At 42.4% G+C, this 13565-nt stretch overlaps 1 protein-coding gene across 2 annotated transcripts in view; it reads right to left on the bottom strand.

The window, feature by feature from the left end:
• Rint1 (RAD50 interactor 1) overlaps positions 1 to 13565 on the bottom strand; it is a 42313-nt gene that overhangs the window by 11916 nt on the left and 16832 nt on the right. The window contains exons 5-10 of one of the 2 annotated variants that reach the window (XM_041668581.1): positions 10966 to 11139; positions 10728 to 10877; positions 9240 to 9396; positions 6698 to 6808; positions 6381 to 6606; positions 5492 to 5629 (exon numbers count right to left, since the gene is read on the bottom strand). In XM_041668581.1, the coding sequence (XP_041524515.1) occupies positions 5492 to 5629; positions 6381 to 6606; positions 6698 to 6808; positions 9240 to 9396; positions 10728 to 10877; positions 10966 to 11139 (956 nt within the window). Of the gene's footprint in view, positions 1 to 5491; positions 5630 to 6380; positions 6607 to 6697; positions 6809 to 9239; positions 9397 to 10727; positions 10878 to 10965; positions 11140 to 13565 lie in introns of those variants that run through there. The other variant, XM_041668583.1, reaches the window with a different exon arrangement.

Consider the following 13565-nt stretch of genomic DNA (forward strand, 5'->3'; position numbering starts at 1 on the left):
GGATAGGGAAGCGTGTGGTAGTTGCTTTCATATGCCTCAGCTCTCAGCTGTGTGTCTGCCAGCATTGATTCCACTCCAAAAGCAACTTCCTTGTCCTTTACAGTCAGTGGGAGCATGGACCACGGACATCAACATGGCCTCAGCCCACTTATATCAACAGGCATAGGTCACTTCTGTCAACAAGGCCCCCAGCAGCTCCATGGCCCACAGACATTAACATGGCTCCCAGCTGCAGCAGGACCACAGACCCCAACTTGACCCTCAGTGGCAGCACAGACCATGGATATCAACATGACAGTACAGGCCACACACATCAACATAAAAGACAGGTCTCCAGTGGCAACCAGGACCACAGACACTAGCATGGCCTCTGCATTAGCACAGAGTATGGGCATACATCTAGCCTACCATGGTAGCATGGTAGTCATCAACATGGCCTCCACCGGCAGCCCACTCCACTGATATATACATGAACCTTAGGCTTCAATACAGCATGGGACCACAGCATGGACCACAGATACCAACAAAGCCTCTGGGGGCAGGATGGACCATGAAGATCTTAAATGGTATTCCAACCCAGAAAATGAATCATTCTTTACCTCCGACATCCTGTTGTTGCTCAGAGCTAGAGCGATCTTGTGGCTGGGCAGCATGTTTAGGGGCTGAGTCTGAGCAAGCTCAAGGCTGCTGCACATCACCCCACCAGTCCTACCTGGCAATGGCAACATGTTCAACTGTGTCTTTCTGTCACATCTGTCATCACCATGACGCCTCTAGTTCCATCTCTCTCCAACACACATACACATACACACACACACACACACACACACACACACACACTCCTCCATGCCTCCATCTTTCCATCTCTCCATCTCATATCCATTGATAATAGTGGCACTGGAAACTGCAGTATGCCACATAATTTACATATATATATATATATATATATATATATATATATGTAGTGCAAATACTCATTCCATTGAGTCACTAATCTGCTTCAAGATTTCTGGTTTCTGACATACCATAAATACTGGACCACTGCCAGAAACTCATCTTGGATATCCTGCGGTTGCCCAGAGTCAGAGTGACCTCGCATCCAACCCAAGGCTCACCAAGCTTGACCTTTGTGCCTGTAGCCTGCAAGCAGTACCACTGCCCTGTGCTCTCCCAGCAGCCACAGCAGCTCCATGCTGGCAGCATGGGCCAAAAACAGGCCCTATTCATCTGATTCTGTAAGACAGGCTCCTCCATGAGCTCCAGTAGCTCATAGATGGAAGAGATGTTCAGGTAGACCCACTCAAAGTGCTGGATCTGGGCCCAGATGGCAGCCAAGTTGGGCAGCCCAGGACTCTTCCCTTATCTTTAAGTGTTTCACATTTTTCCTGTAGTCAAAATAGGTAATTATTGATTGGGTCAGAATGAAACTTCTTCAGATTATCATAAAGCTCAAGATATGGATGCTACAAGATCTGAGTAAATTGGGAACATGGGGACCTTGGAGGGTTTAAGAGCGGAAAAGAGAGGCAGGAAGGGGAGCAGAGAAAAATGTAGAGCTCAATAAAAATCAATTTAAAAAAAGCAAATAAATAAATAAATAAATAAATGGATTGCTGTCTTAGTTAGGGTTTTTACTGTTGTAAAGAAACACCATGCCGGGCAGTGGTGGCGCATGCCTTTAATCCCAGCACTCGGGAGGCAGAGGCAGGCGGATCTCTGTGAGTTCGAGGCCAGCCTGGTCTACAAGAGCTAGTTCCAGGACAGGACCCAAAAAGCTACAGAGAAACCCTGTCTCGAAAATAAAAAAAAAAAAAAAAGAAACACCATGACCATGCCCATTCCTATTAATTAAAACATGTAATTGGGGCTCCCTTACAGTTTATCACCATGGTGGGGGGATGGGGGCATGCAGGCTGACGTGGTGCTGGAGTAGCTGAGAGTGCTGCATCTTGCAGGCAATAGGAAGTTGACTGAGACACTGGGAGGTATCCCAAGCATAGGAAACCTCACAACCCACCCCCACAGTAACACACTTGCTCCAGAAAGACCATACCACACCAAACTCCAACGAAGCCACACCTCCTAAAAGTGCCACTTCCTTTAGGGGTCATTTCTTTCAAACTGTCACATTCCACTCTCTGGCCCCCCAAAGGCTTGTAGCTGTATTATAATGCAAAAATGTATTTAATCTAACTTCCTAAATCCCCATAGCCTATAACAGTCTCAAATTTGTTTCAAAGTCCAAAATCATGGCAATCTCTTAACTGTAATCCCTTATAAAATTAAAATCAAAAAGCAGATCACATACTTCCAACACATAATGGCACAGGATATACATTACTATTCCAAAACACAGGGAAGGGGGCATATCAAGGAAACTGGACCAAAGCAAGACCAAAAACCAGCTGGGCAGACTCCAAACTCTGCATCTCCATGTCTGATGTCAAAATGCTCTTCAGATCTCCAACTCTGTTCAGCTTATTGTGGGCTGCTTCTACGCCCTGTTAGTAGCTCTACTCAGCAGGTGAAGGAGCAGAACAAACAGAAGAACTCCATTTCAGACAGGACCTAACTAGGGCTGGGGGTTAATGCAGCCCAGCAAAAGTTATACGCATTCCCAAGAAGCTGTGCCAGCCCTGGTCAGAGTAACCCACCAAAGTGTCCAAACAACAGTTCTTTACTGCATGCTTCAAATGTCCTTGTGGGTATCTGATTGACTGCTGTTTTGAAATTCTTGTCTGCTGATAGTCATTGTTTTGAAATTCCCCTATACCCTAACCAATCTGAGTTAGCTTGTATTCAATAAACCCCAGTGCGTTTGCGTCAGGCACCAGATCTGTGGTGGTTCCATTTGGGGGCTGCGTGTGACAAAGGCACAGTACAGGTATCCACAACTCTGCCATCTCCAAGGAAACGCGGGCTTCAACTTCACAGCTTCACGCAATGACCTCTCTACTAGGCCTGCATTCAGGAACACCCCTGTCACATGTCAGGGGCTTTCTTTAGGCTCAGAGGTAAACTCCATAACCCATTTCTTCTATCCTTAATTCTAAACCCACAACCATGTGGCTAAAGCTGCCAAGTTCTGCTGCTTACTGGGACTAGAACACGGCCCCCTTGTTCAGTTACATCTTCAACAGCTTTCTGTCCTTCACTGTAGAAGCTTAGCTATCCTGAAACTTGCTCTGTAGACCAGGCTGGCCTTAAACTCAAGAGATTCACCAGCCTCTGCCTTCCCAGTGCTGGGAGTGAAGGTGTGCACCACCACACCTGGCTATAAGCTTTTCTTTAGTTCCTTTTCACAAATTGGAAACTTAGCCGGGTGGGATTTTGCCCTGAGATCACCACTCCCTATATTCCGTTACGTAATCATTTTATCTCCTTGAACAATTCTAAAACTACTTTATTATTCTACTCTCTTCTTCAGTGCCAAGAAAGTTTAGGTTTGCACTGGACATGGCAGTGTGTTCCTAGTCTCAGCTACCTGGAAAGCCAAGACAGAAAGATCATCTGAGAAGAGGAGCTCAAGTCAGCCCAGGCAATACAGTAAGACTCTACCTCTTAAAAATACAATAAATGGGGGCGGGGCAGAAAGAACAATGACTGTTCTTGAAGAGGATCCTGGTTCCATTCCCAGCTTACAACCATACACAACTCCCATTCTAGAGAATCCAATGCTCTCTTCTGAGCTACACAGGCACTAAGCACGCATGTGGTACACATACATATGTGCAGGCAAACGTCTCAAACACATAAAGCTAAAGAATTTGAGTAAAATAAAAGGACTCAGAGAGATGCTTGCCATTTAAGAGTACTTGCTTACAGAGGATACAAGTTTGGTTCTCAGCCCCTCCATGGCAGCTCACAACCATCTGTAACTCCAATTTCAGGGGATCCAACATTTCCTTCTGGCCTCTATAGGCACTAAACACACACATGGTACACATACGTTCATGCAGGTATAAATACTCATACACATCAAGTCTTTAAAATAATAGTAATAAAATGAAATCTGAAGACTTGTAAAAAGAATGACAATGAATTTTTTTTAATTTTTTTTGTTGGTTTTTTTGTTTGTTTTTTGTTTTTCGAGACAGGATTTCTCTGTGTTGCCCCTTACTGTCCTAGAACTCACTCTGTAGACCAGGCTGACTTAGAACTCATAAATTATCTGCCTGCCTCTGCTTCGTGAGTCCTGGGATTAAAGGCATGAACCACCTTTATTCAAGACTTTTCCCTTCATATGTATACCAATGTTTACATCCTAAATTATTGATGCTGTTGTTGTTAACATTATTTTGAGAGAGCATCTCAAATGGCCTGATTATTTTTTTGTTTTTTGTTTTTTTGGTTTTTCGAGACAGGGTTTCTCTGTGGTTTTGGAGCCTGTCCTGGAACTAGCTCTTGTAGACCAGGCTGGTTTCAAACTCACAGAGATCCGCCTGCCTCTGCCTCCCGAGTGCTGGGATTAAAGACATGAACCACCACTGCCCAGCCTCATTCAAGACTTTTTCCTTTCATATGTATACCAGTGTTTACATCCTAAGTTATTGATGCTGTTGTTGTTATCATTATTTTGAGATAGCATCTCAAATGGCCTGATCATTGCTACTATTAATATTATTATTAACATTTACTGTTATTTCATTATTTTGAGACAGAATCTCAGTATACATCTGGGGTAACCTGGAATTCATAAACCAGAATGGTCTCAAAGTCACAAATCCTCTAAACTGTTCTTCCATAATGCTGGGATAAAAAGTGAATGCTACCACACCTGGCTCAGTCCTAAATTATTATAAAACCAAACATGAGACTACTGTCCTAGATTTTTACTAGAATAGAAAAAACATGAAGTTACTATACCGTGATCCCTTATTTAACAAACCACAACAACGACAAAAAAAAAAAAAAAATTCCGCGTGAAACGTACTACTTGGTTTATTTGGTTTTGGTTTTTGGAGACAGGTTTCTCTGTGTAGCCCTGGCTATCCTGGAACTTATTCTATAGATCAGGCTGGCCTTGAACTCAGAGATCCCCCTGCCTCTGCCTCCCAAGTGCTAGGATTAAAGGCATGCACCACTACCTCCTGGTAAAATGTACTACTTTAAAGATTTAGCACTCTTATGTTTATGAATGTGTGCCTGCATGTATACATATGCACCACACACACCTGGTGTCTAAGGAGGTTATAGCAGGTTACATACAAACTGGGAGCTTACCAAGAGCACAAGATCCTCATCTGCTGAGCTACCTCTCAAGCCCCAAACTTACTACAGTAGTTTTGTTTTTTGTTTGCTCCTTGGTTTGTTTTGTTTTTGTTTGATATGGCTGACCTCAAACTTGCTTTGTAGCTGGGACTGGCCTTGAACTCTTAGTCTTCCTGCCCTGCCTCTACTTCCCAAGATGGGATTACAAGTGTGTGTCCCCACAAGCAGCTTAAAAACTTAATTTTAAATTAATATTATACATTAAAAGACCAGTAATTACCAGTTATAACCAAAAGTAAAGTCATAAAAACTTCTGCACAGTCTGGAACCTTCATTTCATCCACATCAGTGATGTCTTTATATTGAGATACCCAAGCAGCCTCTGATGAAAGCATCGAGTCCATTTTTTGAAGAGCAACTAACAGGAAGAAAGAAAGACCATGTCAAGGAGTTATAGTCATCCTTAAATTATCAACTTATACTTTTTAGCAATTATTTTTTTCATACAAAATAAATTTGCAATCTCTAACTAATTGCACTATATTTAAAATGTTCTACTTTAGAGTTAAATAAAATACCTTATTTTCTCTCCTCTCAAATCCTCAAAATAGTTACGCTGTCTAGATGTGGTACATCCAAAAACAATCAACAAAAGGTAGAAATAGTGCAGAAACAGTATATGCCAAAAATTTATAAAACAGCAATATCCTCTACTGACTCAATATTTTAACAGGCAGACTGCAATTCCAAGGGAAAAAAAGAAAAAAAAAAAACCCTGAGGATTCATGGAAAGAAAAGAAGATTGTCTTTGAAGGTAATTCAATAGATCCTGCCCAGGAAAACAGGCTCCTATAGTTCCTGCTCAGAGCTGAAAGAGAAAGAAAAAAAAAAAAACAAAAAAACCCAAAAATTTACACACCAAAAACAGACAGATTGCCAGACAGTGGTGGTATATGCCTTTAATCCTAACACTTAGGAGGCAAAGGCATATAGATCTCAATGAGTTTGAGGCCAACTTGGTCTACATAGAGAGTTGTAGGCCAGCCAAAGTTGTATAGTGAGACCTTGCCTAAAAATAAAACAAAAAGGAAGCAAACAAACAAACAACAACAACAAACAAAAAACAACTGAGACAGCCCTCCCAACGCAATGGCCACATGAGCACTTACATTTTCTCTCCACAGTCAACCATCTCTGAAAACAGGTTTCCTCTGACAGAATATGCATACAACTGGCAAAAGTGCTAGGATAGCCATGAACACTGTGCAGCTCCCTCTCAAACAACAACACCTCATCCACCAAATGGCAGAAGAGATTGTCATCATAGAGCAGGCAAGGTATATCGGAAGCCAGCTTCTCAAGGACGAGCATCACAAGGCCCCGGGAAAACTCGAGCTGAAAGAAACAGACAGGTATGAGGAATCATGTCCATCAGGTACGTGAACAACTCTAATGAAGCTGAAATTCAAAGGCCTTAGCCTCTTACCCTGGCATTTACTACAGAGCCTGCTTTATCCAATATTGGCTGAATCTTCTCATCCAGAAAGTGAGCATGGTTTCCAATCCATATGAGTACCTGAGTCAAGTACCATTCAGGCTAAGGGAAAAGAAATGGTTTCTATTCTTTATTTATTCTTTAGTTATAAAAATTCTAATTAAGTGCATTTAATTGTAAACAGACACCAAATTAGTTTAAAAAAATCCTATACATAAGACAATAATTCTTACCCTGTACTTCAAACTCACAAAAGACTTCATAATCAAATGTTTCCCAATATACTCTCAACAAATTCCAATAATGTGGCTTAAATCAGTAAACTCACAAATTTAAAACACCACATTGGAGCTACATATAGCTTGGTAGTATAACATTCACTTAGATGTAAAAAGCCTTGGTTTCAACCCCCAATGCCACAAAAAAGAGGAGGAGGGCATAATGACAACAATAATGAAGAAAAGACAGTCAAACACACTTAGAAACCAGCATCCGCCCAGCGCACACAAAGCCCTAGGTTCTACAACAAAACAAACAACAGCTCTGTGAGTGAAGGGGCCTGCGAGCAAACCTAGCAACCTGACGTGGTAGAGGGCAAGAACCAACTTGCACAGGCCGCTCCTCTGACATACACAGGAGAAAGAAATAAAGTGCTGGTTTATTTTACAGCCCTCCAAACCTAGCATGATGAGGTACTACAAACAACTAATATCTTTGAAACTGTTTGTTGAAATAGCATTTCAAAAAGTTTTTGGGGATAGGATCTCATACAGCTTATGCTAGACTCAAACTCTGAGGATGATGAACTTCTGATCTTCTGCTCTACCTCCCTCGTTTGAGAATTTCATGTGGTTTATGTGGTGCAGGGGAGCAAACCTAGGTCTTCATGTGAGCTAGGCAAGCATGCTAAATACTTAGAATGAGTTACATCCCCAGATAAGTTTTAAACATGATGTTCAGCCGGGCGATGGTGGCGCACGCCTTTAATCCCAGCACTCGGGAGGCAGAGGCAGGCGGATCTCTGTGAGTTCGAGACCAGCCTGGTCTACAGAGCTAGTTCCAGGACAGGCTCCAAAGCCACAGAGAAACCCTGTCTCGAAAAACCAAAAAAAAAAAAAAAAAAAAAAAAAAAACATGATGTTCTTCAGCTTTCTCTTTTCAAAACATAAAGGGGGAAAGTCAGCTGGTCTACATTAAAAATATATCCAAGCCTTAAAATGTACCAAGAATTTAAAATTTATATTACATTTTTCCTCTGTGTAGACATGCACATTTGCACAGAGACACAGTGTACAGTGGCACTCAGAAGACAACCTTAGTAGTCAGTTCTCTCTTGACACAGTGTGGGTCCTGGGGATCAAACTCCTGCTGCCAGGCTTGGAGGTATGTACGGCTTCATCCACTAGGCCACCTCACCAGCCCCACATAAAGCACTTTAAATTGTCTTTAGAAAGGATTCTGCAAACATTTCAAGTTTTTCTAGACAAGAACTCAAAAACATATACTAAGCTGGGGGTATAACTCAGGGATAGAACACTTGCCTAGCATGTGCAAGGCCCTGAGTTCAGTCCCCAGCACTGAGAAAAAAAAATGCTGTTAATGCCTATGGTGTTCTAAAGGTTGGGCATACAAATAAGGGCAGCATCTAATCTCAAGGATTGTCTCATTTTAGGTGTAGTGACAGTGCACTAACTTCATTAGGATCACACTTTTAAACTAAGCCAACACAACTCAAAATTTTCTTACACCAAATTATATTATTGCCTTTCTACATGTTCGGTTTATGTTTTGCCTCATTTACTACTGAGTACTAAATTATTCTGCTATTCCAACAACACTCTATCCAAAAAGGAAACCAATAAAGTACAAACATTAAGTTCATTCATATGACATGTAAATACCTGGAGCCCTGCTCCATGTGCTGTATTGGCTGCAGCAAACATCAAGAATAAACAAGACAGTGCCCTCATCCTTGTAAATTATAATTACAGAAAAGCACCAACAGGATACACTGATGTGGTCCCTCTGTTCAAATGCTGCTAACAATTTCCTTTAAATTATTCCATCACTTACTGCCATGATGTCTCTTCTACAGCTATGAGTCACTTTGGCACTGGCCTGTCTATTCACCAGCCAATGCACTATCTTGTGGAACTCACAGTTATTTACTCTATGCATCTACAGGAGTGGGCTGTACAGTGAAGACAAGTCTGCTTGCCCAAATGTAAATGTGAGAAATTGGTCAATGTCCCAAAGAGAGCAGCAATTCTGACAACGTGTGAAGGCTACAAAGGGCAGTCATGAGGCAGGTATTTAGCCTTTTAGGGAAAACAGAAACATGTATAGAGACCAGTTTTTAACTTAAACACCCTGGCACGGGTAACATTTAATGAAAACACGGCAAAGGGATATCGTGACACATACATGTAATCTCAGTTCTCAGGAGGCAGATGCAGAGGGAGCTCAGTTTGGGGCCAGTCTGGGGTTCTTCTCGGACCATCTCAAAAAGAAAAGAGGAAATAGAGAAGCGCACCTTGCTGATGACGTTCGTCTGCCGGCTTCCTCTGAAGTGGTACCTGAATCTCTTCTGAAGGGGAGTCAGCATGATCTGGATGGGCAAGATCACAGAAGGGCATGGAGGAAGAGAATATTTTTCTGGGAGTTGTTTTGGCTCAGTTAATAATTCATCTCTGGCACAGTCAAGTCAAGGAAAAAGAATCAAAATCACATATATACACCTAAGTGTACACACATACATACACAAAAAAAATTTCCATCAAATATATTAATACTTAGCAAAAGGTTTAATACAAGTAATGAAAAATCTAACTTTATATTGAATTTAAACCTAAAAAGGTTCATGGGACTGAAGACATGACCCCATGGTAAAGAACACTTGTTGCAGCCAGGGAGTGATGGTGCATGCCTTTAATCCCAGAAGTGGTAAGAGGATCTCTGTGAGTTCAAGGACAGCCTGATCTACAGAGCTAGTTCCAGGACAGGCTCCAAAGCTACATAGAAACCTTGTCTGGAAAACCAAAGAGGGGGTGGGGGAGGGAGGGAGAGAGAACACTTGTTGCTCTTGCAGAGAATCCAGGCTGGATTCCCAGCACCCACATCATTACAATCATCCTTAACCATAGCATCAGGGGATCTGATGTACTCTTCTGACTTGAACAGGCACAAGGCATGCACATGATACAGATACTGGCAAAACATTTATACTCACAAAATAAAAAATAAATGAAAATATAAAAGGTTTTTAGAATCAATGAACGGTAAGAAAATCAACTTACACAATCATTTGATTAGTACTTTCTAAGGTTTTTTTTTTTCCTATTGCCTATTTGTTTTATTGTTCTAAAAGACCTGTAATGCCAACACTGACCAGTTACTGTGGTGTTCTGAATAAGAATGGCCAACACAGGCTCAAATATTTAAATGTTTGGTCATTAGGAAGAGATACAATTTGACAGGGACTAGGTGTGTGGCCTTATTGGAATAGCTGTGGCCTTGGAGGAAGTGTGTCACTAGAGGTGGGCTTTGGGGGTTTCAACCGCTCAGGATAGGCCCAGTGTCTCCCTCTTCCTGCTGTCTCAGCTCCTTCTCCAGCACCATGTTTCCCACCATGACAACAATGGACTACACCTCTGAAACTAAGTCAGACCCAACTAAAGGTTTTCCTTTATAAGAGTTCCTGTGGCCACGGTGTCTCTTCACAGCAAAAGAACACTGGCTAAGACAGTTGTTGATCTCAGAATTCTTTTTTTACAGCCCTCCCACTCCCAGAAAATTCATTTTTCAAAGAGAATATATATTCTCCAACAAGCACATCAAGTCTAACCCAGGACCCTCGATTTGGCTTATGGACACTTTGAAAACTTTCCCCTGGTACTGGAGATAATTCCACTGCCTCCTTCATACTCTACCTCTCGATCACTTGCCCAGAATGTTTTAATCACTAGCCACAAATCTACTACAGGAAGAAGTTTTATCAAGTTTTCCACTCCAACAAAGATACGAGGCTTGAAGTTTCAACAGTTGACAAAACAGGGTCTCCAGGGTACCATACACCTCAGGCGCACCAGCAGGCCGGCTTATGCCAACAGTCTGAGACTGGGTGTGTGTGATGAACGGCCAATGAAGCTGTGCTAAAATTTCCTCAAAATCACTGTAACAGAAAAGAAACATTATCTCATATGATGCCATTGAATTACCAAATATCCATCAGAAAACAATCACCACGAGATATTTCCTGCCTGGTAAGCTTGTCCTTGAGAATTTTATGCCAGAATTTAACTGTCGCTCTCACGAAACTAAGAAGATGAGTACAAGATGACTCCTGAAGCTTGATGTCAACTTCTGTCATGGTCACCAGGATAGAGGCTGCCTCTGGCACATTATTGGTCATCAGGTATTGCTGAATGTTATCACTGTAAGACAAAGCAGAACACATGTTAATGAGAGCTTTTAGTGGAATGAGCTAGTGTGTGTGTGTACACCTGTGTGGATGTGTGTGTGTGTACCTGTCTTTGTGTGTATGTGTGTATACACCTGTGTGGATGTGCGTGTGTGTACCTGTCTTTGTGTGTATGTGTGTATGTATGTGTGTGGATGCCTGTGTGTATATGTGTGTATGTGTGTGTACCTGTCTTTGTATGTATGTGTTTACACCTGTGTGTATGTGTGTGTGAAGACCTGTCTGTGTGTGTGTATGTGTGTACGTGTGTGTGTGTGGACCTGTCTATGTGTGGATGTGTGTGTGGATGTGTATGGATGCCTGTGTGTATATGTGTGTATGTGTGTGTGTACCTGTCTTTGTGTGTATGTGTTTACATCTGTGTGTATGTGTGTATGCAGACCTGTGTGTGTGTGTGTGTGTATGTGTGTACGTGTGTGTGTGGACCTGTCTGTGTGTGGATGTGTGTGTGTGTACGTGTGTGTGTGGACCTGTCTGTATGTGGATGTGTGTATGTGTGTATGTGTGTACATGGGTGTGTGTATGTCTGTGTGTGGATGTGTGTGTGTGGACCTGTCTGTGTGTGGATGTGGATGTGTGTGTGTACCTGTCTGTCTGTGTATGTGTGTACCTGTGTGGAGACCCCAAGGTGAATGGCAGGTGTCTTTCTCAACCATTCTCCACCTTATCTTTGAGACATGGCCTCTTCATTGAACCTGAATTTCACCAACTCATCTGGAGTCTAGAGTCTGCACTGTCTGTCTGGCCAGCTCCAGGAGTCCTTCTTTCTGTCCCCCACAGCTAGCTTTCTCATGCAGGAGCTGGAGACTGAACTCGGGATATTTATGCTTACACAGAAAGCACTTTACTAATTAAACATCACCCAGATCCCTTGGAACAATTTTAATCTCTGAAAAACTTTCTCAAGTCAAGCAGTGGTGGTGCACACCTTTAATCCCAGCTCTCGGGAGGCAGAGGCAGGAAGATCTCTGTAAATTCAAGGCCAGCCTGGTCCACAGAGAGAGTTTCAGAACAACCAGGGCTACACAGAGAAACTCTGTCTCAGGGGGAGAAAAAGGAAAAAAGGAAAAAAAAAAAACTTTCTCTGTCATCTAAGGAAGAATGAAGCACGGCCGTGAGCTGGCTGCTTACTTTATAAGACACTCACTCACATCTGAAGTTCCTTCCTTTACATCCTCTTTTTTTTGTTTGTTTGTTTTTTTGTTTTTGTTTTTCGAGACAGGGTTTCTCTGTGGTTTTGGAGCCTGTCCTGGAACTAGCTCTTGTAGACCAGGCTGGTCTCAACTCACAGAGATCCGCCTGCCTCTGCCTCCAGAGTGCTGGGATTAAAGGCGTGCGCCACCACCGCCCTGCGCTTTACATCCTCTTTATAAGACACTCACATCTGAAGGAACCCGAGTTCCTTCCTTTACATCCTCTTTATAAGACACTCACATCTGAAGGAACCAGAGTTCCTTCCTTTACATCCTCTTTATAAGACACTCACATCTGAAGGAACCCGAGTTCCTTCCTTTACATCCTCTTAAGAGCAGCCTGTTCTTCAGATGTCATCTACCTGTCCCTCCCACTCCTCCTGAGAGGACAGATGGGTCACATTTCATGGATAATGTAATTAGCACTGGGACACTGAAGTAAAGTATCCTTCAGTTTTTATATACTTTTCACCATAGTTACCATTTCTACATCCAAAAAAGAACGTATTCCAAGCTAAGAGCTCATTAAATTAAAATAAAGACCATCATGCTTAAGAAATGTACAAATGTAGCCAGGCACAGCGACACAGCATGTAATCTTGCACTGTACACTGAGGAAATAGAGGCAGGAGGTTCAGGAATTTATAAGTCTTAAGACCTGCCTAGACCTCCAATTAAAAAATGAGGCAGGCACAAGAGTGCACACCTTTAATCTTAGCACCCAGTATGTGGATATCGGTAGATTGTTATAGAATATTAGTTGAAGATGTGTTACACCTGTTTAATGACGCAAAGATGTGCTGCATTCTTTTATGTTGTATTTGTTTAACTCTGTGAAACTGTATTACTTTGCCTGTCTAAAACATCAGATTGGTCTAATAAAGAGCTGAACAGCCAATAGGTATGAAGTAATAAGAGCGGCGGGGGGCTGCGTCCCTGGCACCCAGCCGCCTGGCTAGCTTATGCCCCAAAATAATTACACAGACACTGTATTCTTTTAAGCACTGCTTGGCCCTTTAGCTCTAGCACTTACAGGCTAATTCTCACATCCCGATCAACCCATCTCTAATAATCTGTGAGAACCGGTCTTACCGGGAAGATTCTAGCCTAGTCCATCCTGGGTCGGAGCTTCATGCCGGGAGCGGGGCATGGCGTCTCTCTCAGGCGTCTGTTCCCGAGAGGAGAG

This window comes from Microtus oregoni, unplaced genomic scaffold (assembly GCF_018167655.1).
Source record: "Microtus oregoni isolate MIOR12 unplaced genomic scaffold, Mior012 000018F_ref0000195, whole genome shotgun sequence".
NCBI classification, from domain to species: domain Eukaryota; kingdom Metazoa; phylum Chordata; class Mammalia; order Rodentia; family Cricetidae; genus Microtus; species Microtus oregoni.